We start from the raw sequence: 22,932 nt of genomic DNA, 5'->3' as shown, positions 1-22,932 counted from the left end.
ATATTCATATTTTAAAACAAAATATTGAACATGTGTTTTCTTTTTGTGCAGTATGCAAATATACAAAAGAATAGTGCCTGTAATTGTGATTTCAGATAAAAAATGAAAAATGTATATGAAGCTTTTCACAGAGCTTTCTTATTTGACTATTAGTTACACTATTATCAATCGTTTCATTTGAAGCCAGACCTGCAGTGGATAACATATTAAATATACTTTTATACCCTCTTTCTAGCACATTGTGTCACAGAATGTTCTCATGTTAACTTTATTGAATTAGAACATTTTAGGACAGGTTTAAAATGTTCTTTTAAAGACAGGCTCACGTATCTTTTGGGTTGCATGCGAAAGACCCATAAAAAAGCTATTTATAACATCTTCTTAGAAAAAAAACCAAGCAACATTTCAGTTTTCTTTTAAAACGATACAGAATAAAACAACAACAAAATTAAAACAAAACAGATGTGTTTTCTAAATATAGACATTCCTGTGATGCTTGTAAAGTTTAATACTGCAATGATCAGTTGTTATAAATTTAGTTATTCGTGTGAACATTACATGACACACTTTTAAAGCATTACTCCATCAAAGACTGTCACGCTACTGAGTTTTTAAAAAGTTATATTTCATATTCTACCAAATGCTTTCTTTTCAGCCTTATTATTAAGACTTATTTTGACTTTTCAAGTCTACTATTTTGTTTATATGCTGCACAATATTAATCTCTCTGTATCTACTGTAAATGAAAGAGGAGTTGTGGTCCTCCAATTCTGTAGCCACCCCTGCATCTATTGAAGGGTTACATGCAGCCTATTGCGTCAATGCGGTGCTTTGAAGTAAAACAACAATGAGATGGGGGAGGATTATTTTGCCTGGGTGCGTCAGTAAATATTTTTTAAAATTTGTAAATACACCGCAACCACGTAGTTGTATATTTGCATGTATAATTAGAATATGTTTTTTTTTGTAAGCTATACATTACTTTTTGTAATTGCACTGTTCCAAAGTAATTCCCCTTAAACTGTCTGTGTGCAGAAAAATTAATATATTTGCTTAACAACTTGCTCATCAAACTACTAAAAAAAAATGCACACACAATGCTAAAAACACAATAACTGTTATGCTCACTGAGTCATGTAGCATTGCAATTTTACTGACTGACCGGGGGCTAAAAACTATGCAAGCAGTTATCACTTCCCTTTTTTCTATGATTTCTTCAGCAGGAAGCTACAGTACTTGCTATTATGAATGAATGTGAAAGAAGGGTCCCATTTGCTTCAAGGCATGCTGGCAATTACATTCAAGGGGTTATGTGAAATGAAAGGCAGAGGTGGAGCCCAGTGGTCTCCAGAAAGAAGGTGTGGACCAGAATTCTTCCTATTTATTACACAGAAATTAACAGCTGCAAACCCTAACAGCAGCAGAGAAATATACAAAACATCCATACAGTAACAGGATTAAGAAATTAGGTATGCTTTATTGGCTGCATTCTATTGCAAAATAGTCAAATAAAAAATTTAAAAAAATAGAATTTAAACCCCAAAAGACTCTCCCTTCCCCTGCAGACTAGCTCTTGGTGACAGTCTTTACTGGTAATTACTCCACATTTCCAGCTTTATTCCCGTTGCTATGGACACGTCCAGTGTTAGCGCTGCACGGTGTTCTCTTTCAGATGTACAGTGAGTGCCTCAGACAGCCCAAGGTGCTGCTTGTTATTCCTGCATCAGGTCGGTACAGCAGGCTGAGCTGCTTGCACACAGTCACAGGCAAGCAGAGCTTGTGAGCTGATCAGCGTGCAGCACAGCACAGCAATGCCAGGGTAATGGAGCATGCTGAATGGGCAGCGCTGTACATACTGTAGTGGATCCAAACACAAAGGTAACTAGACCAGACATCAGAAGCAGGGCACTTCAGGGGTCTGAATAGTAAAGCCTGGTTATTAACAACATGTACACTGCATATAGTTCCATTGAGATATGTAAGTTAAGGAAAAATATATATATAAATAACAGCTAATAGCTCAAAATATTGGTCACAGTTTACAATGTGATGGGCATAGAAATGCCATCGAAACAGCTTATAATTTGCATGTGAATTGATTTTTTTTAGTTTGTAACTTTAAATGGTGTATTAACCAAGGCTTTATCATTTCATTGTCTTACCTAATAATATTTGTACTTTGCCACCAGACTGTGCAACAGGTATTAGGATCCCGCCTGCAACATGAACTGCCATATACTGCACATACAATAGGAATACGTTTGTCAGATTGATTCCAAATACCAGCTTTACTGGGAGTGAATCTACCACTCAGGGGCAGGATACATGGGCTTTACCCAATCCAATCCAATCCAAAGTAATAATAATAATAATAATAATAATAATAATAATAATAATAATAATAATAATAATAATAATAATAATTGATGCCGTTATGCTATTGATATGTAAGCAATGTTAACATAACTAAGTGAAATAACAAAGATTCCAATCAAATATCATATCAATGGATATCCATATGGATTTTCAGAAAGTGAGGTTTAGAAGAATTAAAACAAGCCTGCAGTTCACAAAGTCAAGTTCAACGTTAATTAGAATGAAAACAACCTAAATTACAGTGCAGATCTCCTGCTGGTATGCTAACCGGCCATTATAAAAGGCAACTAAAACCATGAAGGGGAGAACAAGGCTGTCTTGTTATGCTGGTAGTAATGTGGGCAGCCTTTGCTGTCTGCTACTAACTTCCCTTATAAGTATGCTGAAGAAATGATGCACAAAGTTACCAATGATATCATAAAACCATAAAAGAACCTTCTCAGTTATGAGAACGACATTAAGGAAGTGCTCCAGGTGTGGGTTTATTCAGTTTGAAGAGAAAATAAATTGTTAAAAGAATTGCTGTAATGTATGTAATAGTGTTCACTTTTCAAGAAGAAAAAAATAACACCCATTTATGAAGAAAGCAGAACGGCAAAGGCAATACAATAATTTTAACAGAATACAACTTGTCAGAGCTCCTGCATTCATGCAAGCAATTGTTTAATTCGTCTCTGACTGCATTTGCTTCAAAATACAGACCCACTAATCCAAAAGGTTTTTTTTTTCTGTCTATGTTTTATGATAATATGATCTCAACCTCTTATTACCTTGCTGTGCTTCAGTGTTTAAAAAGTAATCACTGCTGAAGACAGGACTGTGTTTCAAGTGTTAACTAATCAGGAATTTAAAGGGAGATGTACCAAAGTTGGCTGCAAATTACTAAGACTGAGGCAATGCATCGATTATTTGATGCATTCTATCGATTGACAACTATCAATAGTCAAGTGTGTGCTTCGTTTTTGTGTAAAGAGTTTAAGCAAAGGAAAGACTTTATTTATTAAATCTGGAATTGGCAATTCTTTTTTGCATGAAGCGCAGAGCTTCTGTGCTCCCCTCAGGTCTGACTCACTGAATCTGCATGCGATTGAGCTCACCTTCTCCCCCCTGCCCCGTCCCCTGTGAGTGTTTACTGATAGGATTGCATTTGTTGTGTTAGAATTACAAATACTGTATCGACCGAGCTACAAATACATTGCCTTCCGATGTTTGGCAATTATTTTCTAAAGTAAGACGGCAAGAAACTAAAGTAAAGAAAGTAATGTTTGGGATACTCTGGTAACACAACTAATCTACGTGACCATTTAATGAGATGGCACCCTACAAAACTTCAAACAAAATCTGCATGTATTCATCTGAACTACTCCAGAGTAAAACTGAAGAAAAACAACCAAGATTGTTCCAAATGAAGTTGTATCTTTGGCCAGAAGTATTAAGCATCCCGGCAACATCAGTCCGCTGTGAGCGGGTATTCAGTAATGCTGGGCAGATTGTAAGCAAGTGCCAGTCATCTCTTAAATTAAACTATCACTATCATGTTCCTTAACACAATTACAATATAAGCCATGGACAACACTCTTGTTATTAAACTGCTGTGGACAGTGATAGCTTTTTTAAAATTATTTAATTTTATCTCTTGATTGGTTGTTACTCTAACTTGTTATGGATTTAAAAAAAATTTTCTCTATTTTGCTTTAACCCCCAAACTGGTACAAATCAACACGAATAAGGTACAAAAAAGATTTAATATAAGCATAAACAGATGTGATCAATTTAATATGCATACTATTTTTTTTTTGTACCCTTTCATAACGTTGATGAATCGATGTATCTGCTTTTTTGGAGAACGATATATCGATAGTGAAAAATTTGGCACTGACCCAGCCTTACAAATTACCATAACCTTCTCTCAACAATCCAGTGGCTGTTTACACAGTACAATGGGCTGTCACTCAATCTTTTTGTTATACTCGAACAATCCAACCACTCAAAAGACACCCCTGAAGCAAACAAATACACAAATACATTCTACATTAATAAAAAGGTCGTAGTGTAATTTCACTTTGTCTGCAATTTTTGTCCTATTTAAAAGGATCATAGCATGTCCTGTTTATGTCTTTTAAAATATCTGACGTGTAGTATGTGAGAGTGTAAGACAGTGAATGACAGCTCAATATCGAGAAACGTGTACAAAAAAAAAAGTGGTGATGAAGATGTATCTCTTGCAGATGTTAATAGGGTGACCACCACTGTTTATAAAATAAAAGATCACAACAAAAGACTTACAGCCAGAAAGATTTATGCTCTCTTTTGATTACCCTGCTTTTGGTTCGGCTACGTTATTTAAAACAATGAATAAATAAATAAATAAAACAGCCGAGTTAATGTAGACTGAATTTTTGAAAAACTATCTATATATATTGTGTGTTAGTGTAAGCTTAGACACCAATATTGATGCTCTTTCCAAACAATGGGCTGTATTCACAAAGCTTAAACTAATGTTATTTCAGGATCGTTTTTTAAAGAATAAAATACAGTTTGATACGTCCTTTTTGAGCAACAGTTTATCAGCGTTTAAAAAATGTCAAACTTCTACAAAGCTTAGTGAAAGGGTGCCTTCCATCCTACAATCCAAGCCTTTGTACACATCACTGCAGCACCCTTTGTTTTGTTTTTATTTCACTGTCTGACCAGGGGCTGGTTTCCGATAACAGAAGTACTTGGAGCTCACGATCATTTTCACAATGAACGTGCGGCTGCTTCCAGCCTCTCTTGACGTGCGTTTCCCAAAACCTCACGTGGAAGTGCAGCTTGTTCCTGATGTTCACGTGCATCGTTAGACTTTGAAGTGCTTCTTCAGGGCTTTGTTGGGAAACACATTTGAAACTAATTTATGGAGTAACCTATACATAAATTATAGTGTTCTCGTAAATCGAATGAATAATGCTCCTCTGATTGAAAATGTAGACAAAAGAAGTGAAAAAAATAAATATATTGTGCCAAAATGAGGTAGAAATATTAATTTATGAAGTAGAAATAATCACGGACATATTGTTCTGTAAATTAAAAAAATAACGTAACAAATCAAACAAAAAAGAAGTGGGAAGAAATTGCAATGAAAGTAAAAGCTGCAAACGCTGGTCCTCCTTGAGGCAAAGAGGTTCACAAGAAATGGCAGGATTTCGCTTATGTGAATGTTTATTGCAACGAGCCGACTACAAGGGGGTCTGCGGTGTTGCTGACGATTCAAAGCAACTAACCTCTGAATAGCAGCCCTTGCTAAGTTCTGTCTTTACATTCCCACAGTGCATTACAACCTCCACGAACATGTCCAGATTACGCCAGCTCGCTAGTGAATTCAAGTAGACGTTCAAGAGCGACTGCAGTTACGATGGTGTTCGGGAAATACTGCAGTTTGCAAATGTTGCTCTTAGGATGGTTTGACGATGCTGGTGAGGTTAAAGCTGCTTTTGGGAAACGGGCCCCAGGTTTGTCAGGTACTGTAGGGATTTTGTTTAGCTGATTCCTGTCCAGTAGAAAACTGCTAACCCCTGAAACTCATAGCATAAATGGGTAGCTTTAAGACATGCTTACTAAAGACAACTGAAAACCCAGGTTCAAGAAAGTAAAGACATATTATCATTATAAACATACAGGTTAATTTTGGCAAATGATTCCCAATAGCGAGCATACAGGTGGGTAAAAGTAGCTTTAAAGGTATCGGTAGCAGTGAAGATCAAAGTGGTGTTTTGATTGCTTCTAAATGCCATTTAGCCACTTTGGATGTGACTGAAATGCCTAATAAAAGGTTTGATGTAGAGTGTGGCATCAGACATGTGACCTTCAGATTGGCTGTGACAAGTCAGCCTTCACCTAGGCAAATGTCATGTCAGCATACCCAGGAGACTGATAACCTTTACAAACTTAACTCTTTTTTTGTTTTTCAAGAAACATGTAGGTGTCAAGCATCTAACCATTACCATAAGAGATTAATCAAGCCAGGAATAGTGCAGCTAAAACAAACATGAAACCAGTCAGTTGCCAGTAAAGGGGAAGCACAGCACTGAACAGTACTGAATATAGTAATCCGCGTTTCAGGTGATTGATATGTGTCATTCACACAATAATTTGATAGGAAAGCATCATCTAGACAAATCACTTGAGGTACACAGTATAATACTTGATTCTAACATCCAGCAATATACCTTAGGCCTGCACCCATAGCTCCATATTAAGCAGAAATCCATTATTTAATTAAACTACAGACACAAACGATATCAGAATAAACAGTTGTCTTGCCTGCTGTTTGTGCGATATAGCATCATAAGCAGCACTAACCCGACACTGCGCTTTACAACCAGTTAACTATTTTAAACAGGTTAATAATGTGCTTAACATACTATTGTACACAGAACACGCTACATTTGTAAAATCACCAAGAATGCACTCATAAACGCGATGAAATAGCCACTGCTTCAATATATTTAAAATGTATGTGTTGCATTTGCTTATACAATTTTAATGGGTTTATATTGATGAATTATTGTTAATAATACAATCTTAAAAGCACACTGTAATGCAGGTTTGTAATGAGTATTAAAAACCTCAGTGATATCCAACAGGTTACATGTACTCTTTTAGACATGTCTGCTACCAAGTGGAAGAATAGCCATTTGTGTTTTGTATTGGATGCTTGTAAAAACGCTATCAGCACTTGGAAGGTGGGCTTTGACTATAACAAGTAAATACACCTGTCTTCAATAACATAACACAGATGATAGTGAATGAATAATATATTTCAGTCAGAAATTCAAAACACCATATTTTCTCTGCAGAAATTGTTAGAGTCGTATAGTCAACAGCTGCCGTTATGAAGTAACCTGTGCTTATGTCTTACCTTATTGGAGGCCATCTCACTGACGGAATGCCTGGTTTGTAGTGTGTCCAGCTGGTCCAAACACCAGTCCAGCTCCTCCAAGGTCTCGGTGGCCAGTTTCTGGTAGGCCTCCTCTGCAAAGAGACAGGTAAATTCAGTTCTCAAGCGCTTCACGGGGCTAACACAGGCATCCAAAGGATCCACCATGCCATAGACAGCCATGTTCGGATGCCCAATGTTCACACATGAGTGATTCTTCATAATGTTGTAAAAACCCTTCAGTGAAGAAAAATATCTGCTTTCCCAGTTCAGAGCAGCCTCCTTATCCAGGTATCACAATACTCCAATCCCAGTTAGATTACTATTGGTTGATCAAACACATCTAGTTCTGGGTCTATGTATCAGTCAGTGTAAAAAACCTATAACAAAACTGTATTCCATGTAAAAGCCCACTACTGTCAGTAATCCAAACTATGGCATAAATGGCCAAAACAATCCCAAGGCGTATCCATAGCAAGGTTAAAAATCAGTTTTTGAGTTGTGAATAGGTCCATGTTAACAGAGAATATCCATCTAACTTCTCAGAGCTGTAGCATTTAATAATGCATAGCAATAACGAAAGAGAAGTGTTGTAGCCCAGCTTCTTGAGACAGTTGTTAACCATATGGATCAGTGACGGTAAATGATGATTTGATTTCCTGTTTCTTAAGCCTCTGGTATTAATGACACATTGCTCACAACTGCCTGACAAAACAAAAAATGTAAGAGTTTCTGTCTCTTCAATCTTTTAGTCAGGAAAGGCTCTTATGAGGCAAGCAAGAGCGCTGCTTCCTTTGAACCAAAACCAAAAGCTTTAGCACTACACGAGCGGTGAATCTGGAAATCGTAAAACCTGGCATGGACTTCTTCTGACTGGTGGACCTGATACTGCATCAACACTGCAGACACAAGGCTGCCTTTGAGTTGTGGAGATAACACCCACAGAGGACAGCCCTGAACAGTATCTGTACAATTACAAATAAACCAAATGCATAAGTTTGTTAGATAAAACAATAATGGGATGATCAATGCAGTCATTGTTATGAATTTGCAGTGTTGTGTTGACATGGAAGGGGAGCCTAGCTTACTTTAAAGGCTGAGGTTTCACTGCAATGGCTTCATTGTGCTTGTGAAAAAATAGATAAATACAATAGTGATTGTGCATTTAAATGTTCCTTATATGTAACGTTTGCATGCCCCACAATTATGTTACATTTTAGATTAAAATATGAACCCATGTGTAATGGTTTACAACACTCATCCATACATCTGTAACCAGACATTTCTGACCTTTTAGTCTGCATACATTCTATAAAGGTACCACTTGCAACAGAAAGAGGCTGCATACATTTTTCTCAGGGAAGCATAACAAGAAAGTAGTGTTTTTGTTTTACTTATAAAAAACAGGAAACTACACTGCCTCATGATCTAGTTGTCAGGGCTGCAGAAATGTCTTCTCTGAGGACCAGAGCTGCTGGTTAGGGTACATTTTATCGTACTGAGGGGGATTTTTTTAAATGTTCTAAAATATAATTTATATATTAATGGATTGCAATCGCGACTGAACTTCCTTCCATCTGAACCACATTCTTCACAATTACCTCACAATCACGTGACCTTTGGTTAGTTGACTACCAGTTTCTGAGGTCGACTATCACTTAACTGGTCATCTGTTCAGTGCTAGCCCTACATATTGATAAGGTTTAAAAAGAGATAAACACCTTAAGAGTGAAAGAGACAGCTACAGTCCTCCCTCGCTATACCATTCCTGTTAGGATGCCACGCTCACATTCTACCAGCTAATAGTCCTCAACCAGTGTGTCGCAAAATATATCTAAATCTACCCTGTTATCCTGCCATCCTCGCAGCCCGCTAAGCCTAGCAAACTTTCAGGAATACATTGCAGTTTCCCTCACTTTACTGTATGTAGTTTATTTGGTTTTGTAGTAAAATCATGAAAAAGTATGAAGCTTGTCAGTAGTCTGACTTGCCCAATAAAAAGCCTACAGCATACAGATCCACCATTCCTTTGCATACTGTAACTGCTTGACAAACGTAAAATGTGCGGTTGTTAACTTTTTCAAATAAAAAAAGTGTAAAACGGTGTAAAACGTTCCTCCTCTCTGAACAACCAACAACCCTCATGAGTGGCACATTCGCTCTTTATATATACCTGGCCATCTCCAAATTGGTAATCACTTAATTAATTTGGAGATGGCCACATTATGCACACGTTTAGCTGGATGGGGAATTTTAAACCCATCCATGCTGTAAAACAATAATAACAAAATGTGGTTTTTAAACACCAAACAATAGCTTTAAAACATAATAATACAACACAAAATACAAATAAACACAGGGGTGGGGTGTACCCCATCACATGTTCATTGGTGGCTGTTTTGAATTACTGTATTATCAAACTAAAAAGATATTTAAAATCACAATATTAAAATAAATAAATAAATAAATAAATAAATAAATAAATACTTTGGGATGCTAACACAGCACTGGGACTTGAAAATAAGCCTGCTCACAATTACAATGCAATTGTAAACCAAGGTTATAAAATAGCCCTTTATTTCATATGAACAGGGCACTTACTGGAGCTTCATCATAGTGCAAAATGAAAACAGCACAATGATATTATCCCTTAGGTGCACAGCTCCTTTAAATCACAGTAAAATAAAGGTAACCAAACCAAATATTAAGTTAAAACCAGAGACAATTAGGGATATGCAAGCAAGCAATAGTTTGATACCTATTACAGCTAAGGAACCGACCACTTTCTGTTATGTAAGTAAATGAAAGTCATTTTTTACCTTCCTGATATGATACCATAAAATAAAAAGAGAGACTAGAAAATAATAGAAAGGAGTACAGGTCACCGAGTCCATAACTTTAACTTTAAATGAGAAAACAGTGTTGGTGTTGGGCATGTTGCTATACTTGGCTATCTGACAGAGAAGCAAGAGTGAAGTGCACAAAGTTCCACACCATGTGGTTTGCAGTATTTGGAAAGGCAGTTTCAGGGCATTTCCATTATTGCAAAATATCAAACTCAAGGAAAATAAAACTAAGAGTGTTAAAACTAAAGAAGGGTATTAGAAATACTCTTATTCATAATAAGTCACTATAACCTATTTTTTAATTGTGGTGATTATTTTTTGTATTGCTTTGTATAGTGCAAACTTGCTGATGTAAACATTTTCATGTTCACATGAAACTGCCTTTATTTCATGGGTGGGAGCTAGGGCTGCGTGAAAATATAGGTTAGTGTTTAGAGGCTTAGCCTCGAGTGAATGATGATGGCCTGCGGGCCAGGAGTGCTTGTTTAGAACTGTTAGTGGCCTGCGGGCCAGGGCAAAGGACGGGGTCCGGACTTTATACCGCAAGAACCTCGTACTGCGGAGGTCAGCCCCATAGGCCCCCGGGACCCCCTGAAAACATAGAAATCCTCTGACTCTGCGGTGAATCCTTGGAGGCGCTGCCTCGTGGACCGGGCCATGCCCCCAGAGGACGGAAAGGTTCATAACCTGGAAAGAAGGAAGGAAAGCGAATCCCTGTCTCCAGGAGCCGCCCTCAAAGAGGCGAGGCGAGTCTTCCAAGGCCAGGCGCCTGCAGGGGTATCTGGAATAGTTTGTTAGTATTTGTTTTTTAGTATTTAAAGATTGTAGATGACTACAGCTCTTACTGGTACAGTGAGAGAGAAACAATAGAGTCTCTGGGTGAGACAAGAAAAAGCGCATGAGCTGTGAAAGAACAGTGTGGCCGCTGGTCCCCTCTGACAAGCTGCGGCGAGGACCCCCCTTTGAACGAAGGCATGAGTAGCTGTACAGGTCTGCATTAAATGTCCATCGGAGAAATGAATAAGATATTTTTAGGAGAATCCGGCAGGGAGGTTTCCTGCAATGTATGCAAAAAGCAAAACACACAAAAAGCAAAACGCAAGAGAAGGAAGGTAGATTGTGACGTGGCTTAAATAGGCAGATAGCTTTGATAGGCAGGAGAAGATAGGAGGAAAGCAGATCTATCTCCCGCCCCCAAAACCCACTTTAAAGTTAACATTTAAAGGTGCGCTGCGTTGTAAATGACTAACTACAATTAATGGACGTATATTGTGGTGGAAGGATGTTGTCACTTCTTTCAGTATAATGATGAAAAAGGCATTGCAATTGCTTAATCTAATGACATGTCTTTGTAAAACACCAATCACAATGGTTTTTATATGACAAACCTTAAATATACCTAGTTTATGGTTTGTGTGAAAAGTGCAAGAAAATAATATTCCAGATTTGTGAGAAATATATCTAAATATATTATAAAAAAAAATACAAAAATACAAAAACGAGAATGAAAATGTATGCACTTTATGGTGCCTTTTTACCATCAATACAATTTTTTTATTATTATTTATTTATTTATTTTTAATATAAATTATACCATACAGTTCAGGCATTTAGATACGCACTCATTAATTCCAAACTTCATATATTAGACTTTAAAATGAATGGGTGTTGTGAAAGGACATTATCAATATTATCTTCAAACTAATGGAATGTGAAATTACTATATGATAAAGTATTCCAGAAACAACAAGTTGTTTGTGTCAAGCAATGACATAATTGGGAGCTTCTTTATTCTGAAGTAAGACAGGTTTTCTGCCTGCGTCATAACTTTATTACAGCAAGAATGTATGAAAACCACAAAGTCGTTTGACCTCATTCCGTCTGCAGGCGGTACAGTGAAACATGTGCAACAAATCAAGAAAGGTAAGGACCACTCACTGGGTGAACCATTGTGAAACGCCATCATACGGGTCCACATGCTCTTCACAGTGAAAAGATTGATGTTAGTAACTGAATCATCTTAAAGGTCTAATGAAAAAATAATATAAATAAATAAAACAGTGTTAGATGTAAGTACATTAACTCAGCATGTCAGGTTGTTTGGTAATTGTTCCACTCACATTAAAGAACACCAAGCAGCGTTACACCTGATTGTAACAAGAAAAGCACTACTTTGCTTTTGCATTATCACGTGTTGTACGTATCACAGCAATATATTTAACGTAATTCCACAAGCTTTAATATATTTTTAGTCACACATCTTAAATCAGCAGGGGAATAAAACTGGCTGTTGTGGGGAAAGAAAACAAGCATTGTTGCACGAGGGAGCATCGTCTGGATACACTGTGATGCCTTTTAGACAAGTCCTCTTTCCCTGACGAGTTAAAGTTCAGAAATGCTGCATGGAGGAATCAAATTACTTCAGCAATAACAGCCGCAGATGTGTGTACTGTGATAATGAAGAGCCCTCATTTGTGTCTAAGAGTGTTAATGGACCATGTAAGATCATTAACTAAACACAATATCCACACCATAGAATTCCACTGCTATTACAAACTAATTAAAGCCTGAGAGTTATTGTGTTCTGATTTTAATACTCTAATTTCATTTAGTTGTAAGTGTGGGCTTAAGTGAGCCTGCAATCTAGAATGTTCTTATTGAACGTTATAGATTACCCAGTCACTAATGTGGACTTGCCAAAGTTTACAGTCTGAATCAAGGAGAACCCCATTTGTTCTGTCTAAGCGACAAACAGTGGAAAACACCCCATAGTTTAGAGGTACTGTGTAGTGTACAAGTGCATTCTACAAAGCTGTGTAGTGTGTGAGAAAAGGTGGTTTTGAAAAGTGGTCAGCTCACTCAAAATGTCAACTACCTCCTCCGAGAAGCCACAGCCTTTATCTCACAGCTCAGCAATGAGACCCCCACAGTGCACGGCACTGGTTACCTATGGCTTAGAGGGAGCTCATGAGTTCTGAAGTGCAAACACCTACTATATAACTTTCCATGTAAAAGGTCTGTGAACTTTCAGAGGCAGACACTGACACAGAGATACTCTACAGTAGGGGGAAACGAAATAAAGGAAATCCAGAAAATGAACTGCAGAACACCTTTTGTGCCACAAGGAACATGAAATGAAAACACGACATACAGTATATTACACAGAAAAACCAAGTACAATAGCTGAAGAAATAATACCAATAACTAACGGGGAAAGAGGACAAACCATTCCACTTCACCAATGTAGTTACAAGACAACCACCACAAGTTTAGTGGATAAGAAATTAAATCTGTTGAATTAATTGTAGTGCAGGAAACTTTGGCCTCAAACCTAGGCCTGAAGTAGGTGGTAATGTGTGTGGCAAAACTGTCACATCCCCATTGTCAAAAGTCATTATGTTAAAACTGTTAATTTAGCCAGATATATTACGTTATCTTTGTCAGAGTATTTTGTTTGCTATTTAGTACCTCATAAAGTCACTATACTGCTAGCAACAGAATAATACAATCCCTGCCTCTGTTGTTCTTTATATTCTGCAAGACTTTGACCCTTGTCAGCATCTTGAGCGTATGCAGACGCTAGCCGCCAGCCCAAGAATCATGGAAACTACTGTACTGTATCATACAGGGCATGGGTTCACGTTAGCCTCGTTCTGTTTGCTAAACTCAACAAGCAGAGACATTTATTATATCAAATGAAGCAGATGGCATCACATACCAAGCATATATGGGACATGTCATACAAGGGTTATGTGAGTACCGCACTATGCCTGCAAGAAGCAACTTGAAAAACGACTGACAAAAGCTGGCAAGGTTGTCATAAAACACTATTTAAAATGTGACACAATATGAAGAAAGAAATACAACAAACCTGGTACATACGTGTATATCCTGTGAAGCCATATCTCAAAGATACGTGTGCATTCATTTTTATAGACGCATACCTATTTTGCATACTTAAAGAACATGTAATAAATACTGCTGACAGAGAAGAGTGCATAAAAACAGGGAACATGTTGTAAACCTAAAGAGAAAGTATCACCATACTGAAAAGCAATGCATTACTCCCTGCAAGTTGTACCACTTGTGTCTACCACTGAATCTCTATTCAGGCAGAGAGAATGTGTTGCGCCTTTGTACTATCCCTGGGTTTTGTTTTAAAATCTTATCCCAATGTACTAATGCTAATAAATGAGTTACTGTACTGTCAATGGGGAGTGACTGCTAGGGAAATGTGGACTTGTGACACTGAGCAGATGTGACACTTACAACAGAGTTCCTGTTACAGTACCATCCACATGTAACTGTTTAATATCATATTATGTATGCTCTTTGGCATTCTCAGAATCTCTATTGATGTTTATTCTAAGATCATTATTTACTACTGTTCAGCCACTGAAGTGAAGTAGTTTTAAAAATGACCACAAGTAGGTTTGCCACCTGTGAGGTACAAACAAAATGTGTATTTTGGGGATGCAACACATCATTTTGTGGATGAAATTTGCATTTTGTGGACAAAATACATCATTTTGTGCACTAAATACATCATTTTGTGACTTCATTGATGACATACAATGTACATTTCATGATGATAAAATGATGATGACACAAACGGCGCCCCGGAAGTCACAGTTCCAGAGTAAATTGGTACATTGCAGTACACTGGATTCGTGGTACATTCCACAGTATATTAAACCCTAATCTAAATGAATGAACAGGTTAGTAAAATGTACTTTATTTTAAACAACATTTCTTCTGTTTATAAAGTTGAATATAAGTATTCACTAGTCCAGATGTGAACTTGATAATCCATATTTCACTAGCTGATCCTTCATTAATGAATGTATATTATTTTACAAAGTCTTCATGCCTGAGTGTTGTTTGGCAAATGTAATCCACTGGGGCGTTGAATTCTGATAGTAAAAACAGGAAGCTAATTGACATCTTCCATATCCACTTAACCTTGGGTGCTTTGGCTTATAATTGTCATAAAAGGGTACTTTCTGCAACAAAACAACAATGAGTAGCAGGAGTCGTTCACGTCATGTAAAACTGATCAAATTCTAACTGAAAGAAACATGATGAATAGAAACCTTTCTTTAAACTGCAATACATGTTGGTAACGCAAATGAGTGACGTCTTGGCAGAACTCCTTGCTGCTATGCAAACAAACTAAAATTTAATGAACCTAAAGGCTACCTTCAGCCAGGGCTTAGCGCCAACATTCACACAAAAACATGTGAAGCTGCTGAATATACTGCATTTTACTTACTGGTAACTTATAGTATTCTTATGATATAATATTTGACAGACTTGGTGAAAACATAACAAACAAAAAAAAAATATATATATCATTTATATGTATCTGTGATACAGTGGGCATCTTGTTTTACAAACAGTATATTAATATACTACTATATTTATGGTCTCCTAATTTGTGATTCAGAACAGAGGTTTGAAGACAGCAATAAGGCAATAAGGTTTAGGTAGGATGAGTGAAAAAAATCAAGCTATTTATTTGTCATCACTGTAAGTTGTCATATTAAATGATACCTTAAAAAACAGTCTGAATGCTCTGTTTATTTTTCCTGTTTTTTCACCACTGGAGGTATGTGGGGGTTTGTTCAGACCATGCATTACAAACAATAGTTCATACCTCAGAGAGACCTACAGGAATGTATCGAAGTTCACTTGGCATTCTTCAGATGTTTAAAAACTATTCAAGATTTAAACTTTATGTCAGTAAAACCTTGTTGGCTACGTTCAGATACAATTCTATGGATATCAGTAGAATGGAATTATATTTAACTTTATTTATTTATTTATTTACTTACTTCTTTGTTTATTTAATTTACCTTAGAGCTCTGTTAAATAAAAAAACATGGATTGTCCAGAACTAGAAGTGAGCATGTGTAAACATGCTAGTGAGCTACTGGTTAACCGTTAATAAACAGTGTCCATTCAAATAAAGCAGAACAATTATTAGTACTAGTAAAACTCCTGTTTTGTTTTTCTTTATTTCTTTTAGCAGCAAACAAATAGTATTTTCACATGTCACTCCTAATGACATCACAATAAAGCATGTAAAACAATGCTTGGTTGATAAAACACATTCTTAGCTCAGTGTGTGTGCGTGCGTGCGTGCATGTGTGTGTACTGTATAAACTGTATAATTACATATACTTATATTTAGCCCTCTGCTATGTGATAGATACTGTGTGATCTATTGTATGCATGTATTTTGAAATACACACAACTTTACAGTTATGATACACTCCCAGTCACCTTTTATTCTCTCTCTCTCTCTATATATATATATTTATTATTTATTTGTTTTTATGATAGAGAATATTAGCACTGGCAATCAATGCAGTTTTTTTTCTATTCGTTAACAGTATTTAAATGTATTCACAATTTGTTATTTTTTATCGTAACATCCAAATGACATTGTTTATGAAACAATTACAGTTGGCTAAAAGTATGCTTAGAGGTCATTACTATTTTTTTTTCAAATTTGTTAAATGCCTATCTGATTCTATACAGCAAGTACAATAAAAGCAGCTTATTTCATTACTTGGCTCAGAGCCTATGTCTGCACACAGATGGATTGATACTCTCTTTCTCACATTTTTTGGTATTATTACGGGAGTTAAAACATGTCTGCCCTTTCATTCCAGTGAAACTCTGATTCCTTCTGAATGCTTTACAGGAATAAGAGAAGCTAAAGAGGGGTCCAGATAAAGCCAGTGTGTCCTGCTCCCTCACTTCAGGCCTTGCTTTCATTTCCAATAGCTCTGCACTCACTTTGTGCGGTTTCAAGAGCAGGGGTGCCTTTCTCACTAATGATGACTCCTCTGACGTCAATGGCATTCTTATCATGTTTAGTGCGACATCAGAAACCAGCCCTCAGAGGCCACTCTGGTTTAAAAAGGCTGAGTGAACGCTAACATGCGGACTGGATTCCTGAACCAGATGGAATGTGGAATGACTGTAAACAACATGCTGTTCTATCAGGGCCTTCCTTTGAAAAAAGGCTACACTCTGTAGATCAATAATTGGGAAGGCAAGGAATTATTTAAGATACTGCTAAAGCAGATTAATTCCAAACTACTAATTCATTAAACAGAGACACATTTCTGTCTAGCCGTGTCTAGCTGTGTATGCAGCTTGCAAGCTGTCTCACCTTGCAAGCTGCATACATATACAACTGTGATGTGCAGTATGATGTACAGTTATTCCCTAAATGTACAGCTTGCAACTTGCAAAAGTAATGGATTTTTTTTTTATTCTACAGTTTGTACCCTTTTTTTTCACATGATACAATAAAATAACGATACATTTCTAATAACATAAACTGGACTGACTTGCAAACACATGTACAGTAGGTACTGTGCTAAGAACAGGCAAACAGACAATATCTGTTTAATAGCAACATCTTATTCAATGTTGATTTTATTTATTTATTTATTTTTTTTACCACAATCTATCTTGCATTCAAATTCAATGAACAAAACGTGAATGGAGTATACTCTAAATGAGATTCTTCAGTGTAATTGCTTTCCTCTGGCTTTTAAGGTGTAGTATCAGATTGGTCTCCGAATATGTTCAGAACAGAGGTTTGGTCCTCCTTTGTGCCCAAACGTGACTGTCAGAAGGGAAGACGGCAATAAGGCAATAAGGCTAAGGTAGGATGAGTACTGATATAATCATCTGTACCAACCACTCATTGAGAAGAGGGTGGCTTATACAAAAATCAAGATATATATATATATTTGTGGTCACTGTAAGTTGACAGCTCTTTAAAAACAGTCTGAATGCTCCATTTATTCATCCTGTTTTTGTACCACTGGAGGTATGTGGGGTTTTGTTCACACCATGCATTACAAACAATTGTTCATACCCCAGAGAGACATACAGGGATGTATCGAAGTTAACCTTCAAAAATTATTCAAGTTTCACACTTTTTTTTTCTTTTTTTATGTCTGTGAAACTTCAAAGTGACTGCTTTCTATGGACATCAGTACAATGGAATTAGGGCAGTATTACTGTCAGTACTTTTTCATCAACGCTGTTTCAGTGTGTCTGAAATATTTTGGGATGTTTTACTTGTTCAGTTCAGTTGAGGATGTAGACAACCAATATTGCTGGAAAGCTAGCTTTAGTAACTCAACTTAACTTGTATGAATGTATTGAATTGATCAGTTGTGTAGAGTACATAACAACTTGTCTCAGACCTCCTTGTCAGACTAGGGACTAATCTGGCTGTTGGACTGTGGAATTGTGTTACCTCATTTGTTTTGGAAAATAAGAGAGACCAAGGGTATAGATGGGTGTGGATTGCCAATAATGAACGCAAGTAATGGTAGGTTACAGGGTTATATTTATAAATGAGAGGTTATTGAGAGAGTGGCATGTTGTGTACTGTCCCTCCTAGAGAACATATTCTGTTAAGCCTACTAATTACCTTGATATATGCCTTTATTGTGAGGTAGATTTCATCAATGCGGGTTCACTGGGGCTGGGGTGGGCAAATTTCACATACTTATTCGTCCCAGTGGTGTTGTTAACCTTTCTCTGTGATAACTGTGCTCAGCAATGTCTGATGACAAAACATGAAAAACATTCCCTGTAGCATCCAACACCACATTTAGAACAACCTAGAGTGAATACTATTTTAACTGTTTACATATGTCAACATATCCATCAATAAACATGTGATTTTTAGTGTTGCTATCTTCTCTGGCAGGTACAGCTACAGCCAAAAGTTTTGCATCACCTAGAATTTTAGGATTGAGTCATGAATTAAATTTATAAATTTAGAATTTTGAATGCTTGAATCAGATCACCACATAGTCTTCTTTGTTCAAGACTGAATAGATTCAATTATTTTAGCCTGTCTGCATACGACATGCCTTTTAAACCCAGAATAATTCTGGTTGCTCTTCTTTGCACTCTTTCTACAGCAGCAATATCCTTTTTGTAACAAGGTGACCAGAAATGAACACAATATTCTAGATGAGGTCTTACTAATGCATTGTAAAGTTTAAACATTACTTTCCTTGATTTAAATTCAACACTTTTCACAATATATCTGAGCATCTTGTTGGCCTTTTTTTATAGCTTCCCCACATTGTCTAGATGAAGACATTTCTGAGTCAACAAAAACTCCTAGGTCTTTTTCATAGATTCCTTCTTCAATTTCAGTATCTCCCATATGATATTTATAATGCACATTTGTATTGCCTGTGTGCAGTACCTTACACTTTTCTCTATTAAATGTCATTTGCCATGTGTCTGCCCAGTTCTGAATGCTGTCTAGATCATTTTGAATGACCTTTGCTGCTGCAACAGTGTTTTCCACTCCTCCTATTTTTGTGTCATCTGCAAATTTAACAAGTTTCCTTACTATACCAGAATCTAAATCATTAATGTAGATTAGGAATAAAAGAGGACCTAATACTGATCCCTGTGGTACACCACTGGTTACCTCGCTCCATTTTGAGGTTTCTCCTCTAATCAGTACTTTCTGTTTTCTAAATGTTAACCACTCCCTAATCCATGTGCATGCATTTCCTTGAATCCCTACTGCGTTCAGTTTGAGGGTTAATCTTTTATGCGGGACTTTGTCAAAATCTTTCTGCGGGACTTTGTCAAAAGCTACATATACATTTGACATTGTTTTTCTTTTTCAACATAAGATGGCCAATTAAATGAAGTTTAACATAGCATTAGCTTGTACTTTAAAACATGTTATGACTATTTAAGCAAATTAGAAAAACAGTAAGGATAGCAAACTGCACTGTTTTTTAAATCCTTTAAATCTGTTAACCTGTTCTGCAGTCCTACAGTAGCTACACCAATTTCGAACACCATTTCCATCACTTCACACCAATTTAAATCAGTTATTAATACTGACTATTAAGCTTCTAAAATGCCCTTACTGTCATACTTATAATGAAGGGGTATTCAACGTATTTCATAAGATATATTTGCAAAAAAAAAAAAAAACTGCACTCTTAGTAAACTTTCCAATATCTATACGGGGCTCAGATCGGGGAGAAGAATAGATGTTAAACCAGCTAAGCATTGTCTCCTGCAACTAAATCCTGTATTTTGGACCTTAGTGATACTGCAACAGGGCCGTCATGGCCTTGTTAACCTGTGTATCCGAAAATTGTTTTTGGTAAGAAAAAACATTCATTTTCATCAGAATATTAAAATAAGTTTTCATATTTAGAGTACAGTAAGCAGGTAGTTTTCTGCTTTCCTTGCAGATACTTTTTCAGAAGTTCAAAAGACCCTGCTTTCACTGAAAATGGACTGAAGGACTGGATAAATCTAAAGAAAAAACTTCAGAAACATTCATAATCTGGCACCACAAACCGTTTTCTGAAAGGTGGCATTTGTTCAAACAGTCAAAGGAAGTATGTTCTGACTGTAGCGTCACAGTTATCAAATTCTCACAAACGGTGGTGCGTGAAAACACTAAAAAAAGGAAACAGTTTAGGGAATACCACCAGCTTGTGAAAGAGCTAATAATATGATTATAATTATTGGTCAACATTATTAAAACAAAGAAGCATCATTTTACAGAAATACGAAACCAGTGTGTGGCGCTCCCTGGCACTTTGACTAAAATTAAGGTGAAATAAAGCGAAATAGACATACCATCAATTTCCAATTTTTCTGCTGCTGTATTTCTTGACATGTGGCGTCCTTCTTTTTATTGTCTTTAACCACGGACATCATAAAGAGGATTATATTTTTCATCTTTAATAATTAAATTCTAATTGATGTCGATTTTTTTTTATTTCTGTGGTAATGTCTGCGTGAGCAAGACACTGACAGTCTGACAGCCACTACCTTTGACCTTATTTCTGATTGGTCCATTGCGACGCAAACAGCACGTAGCAAAATACAAATAAAACAAATGTATTTCTATATTTGCTCGCTTCATTCAAGCCACTTGCTTCGCTTGTGTTGTGCATTACTCAATTTAAATTAATAGTTTTAATTACTTTTGCTCATGTCAGGTGTGCATAGCTCTTTTAACATGCAAGCCCATGCCCTTTGACGCGTTTTATTTGGCATTGTATGATGCAGAGCTGCGCTTACACTCTGACTTTTAAGAATATGTTTGTTAACATTTATGTATTTAGCTTTTTTTTTTTTTTTTTTTACAGAACTGCCCCTTTAGTCATAGTCACGCCCCCCTTAGTGACTCTCCACGGTGCCCCCCAGTTTGCGACCACTGTATTAGGCAAAAATAAATAAAAAAATTCACCTGTATCTAGAAGGGGTCATAGAATAAGATGCACAAATGACATTTGGGGCTTAGACTTTAGCGTTATCATTTGGTAGTTTCTTTGATTATACGATGCTAAATAAAATATCTAAATTATGTTCATATAGTTTATTTTAATTTTTTTGTAATTATGTCTCAATACTAAAATGCTACACTAAGTGATGCTAAACCTTTGGCCACATCGGTATAGCCCGATAGCACATGTTGGCGTTTTAATAGCAACACTAATTTATATTGGAATTTCGTGAGGACATATACTTGTACCTTGAAATCACTCGCCACTACAAAAAAGCTATAGTCTTTTTTTCCAGTAACCAATAGATAGATAGATAGATAGATAGATAGATAGGTAGATAGATAGATAGATAGATAGATAGATAGATAGATAGATAGATAGATAGATAGGTAGCTAGATAGGTAGATATACCAGCTGTTGATTCTCAGCCTGATTGTAAAAACAGCATACAGAACAAAATGTTCTGTTGCTTGGCAACAAAACTAAATGATGCAGGTAAACCCTCCTAGTACAGTGCCTGCCCATAGGTACAGCTCATTCTGACTACTCTATTCTGATCAATAACAATATGTTTGTATTAAAAAAAAAAACTGAATACATTGGTGATGGTTATTATTAAGCATATTAAATGTAAGTATATTAAAATGTAAAGCTTCTGTTTTTATTTTATTTTGTATTGTGTAACTGTAAGCCATCCATGATGTATTCAAGTTTTCCCTTGTGTGTCATAAACATATATATTATGATTAGGGATTCAATCACAAAATGACCTCACACATGGAGGGTTAGTTAAAATGCTCTGTTAGAGGAGACTGTTGATGTTTTACCAATAATTAGCCATTTGGTAATACAAAGTGGAATAATTTGCTGTAGATAAAGAAAAAGAAAAGCGTGCTTGAAGGTCTTTCATACAATTTTTTCTCAGGAATTGTTCCCAAGAAAAGACAAAACTGATATGCAGGCAGACATTTATAACAACAAATATGCATGTCAATAGTCTTGGTATATATCCTGTTTAAGTGACTGCTCATGCCCAGACTTCTACTATTCTTGGTTTTTCTTGCATTTTAATATACAGTATTTAGAATTAATTCAAAACAAAAATACCAAGAGTATTATAAGTTTATATAACACACATATTTCTGTTAAAACTAACTTATACAAAACAAAGAGGTCAGTGTAGAATAAGCATGCCTGACACGATTAGTCTACTGCTGCATTTCAGTAAAAACCTGACAATTTTTTAATTGTTAACTGGAGTTATTAATGCCACCCTGCTAAATTGGTTTTACCATTGCTTCATGCATACAATATGTAACAAAAACAACAAAAAACATATAATATAATAGTAATTTGCAGTACTATGCTGGAGTAATTAAAAACGGGGAACAGGAAACACTTGTTTCCTGTTGGGCTGTAGTGATGTGTGACTTCCTGTTGACTTACTGTATACCAGCAACTGAGAATACCATTT

General features: G+C 36.3%; 1 protein-coding gene across 10 annotated transcripts in view; it reads right to left on the bottom strand.

Moving 5' to 3' along the window:
- Positions 1-22,932, bottom strand: part of LOC117399458 (cAMP-specific 3',5'-cyclic phosphodiesterase 4D-like) — a 365,779-nt gene that overhangs the window by 16,942 nt on the left and 325,905 nt on the right. For 8 of the 10 annotated variants that reach the window (XM_058990262.1, XM_058990265.1, XM_058990254.1 and 5 more), the window contains one exon: positions 7,274-7,386. In XM_058990262.1, the coding sequence (XP_058846245.1) occupies positions 7,274-7,386 (113 nt within the window). Of the gene's footprint in view, positions 1-7,273; positions 7,431-22,857; positions 22,873-22,932 lie in introns of all 10 variants that reach the window. The other 2 variants (XM_058990283.1, XM_058990282.1) reach the window with 2 other exon arrangements.

The sequence above is a fragment of the Acipenser ruthenus genome, chromosome 2 (assembly GCF_902713425.1).
Source record: "Acipenser ruthenus chromosome 2, fAciRut3.2 maternal haplotype, whole genome shotgun sequence".
Classification (NCBI taxonomy): domain Eukaryota; kingdom Metazoa; phylum Chordata; class Actinopteri; order Acipenseriformes; family Acipenseridae; genus Acipenser; species Acipenser ruthenus.
The sequence above is the reverse complement of the archived record's forward strand: the minus strand, read 5'-3'. Positions and strand labels throughout refer to the sequence as shown.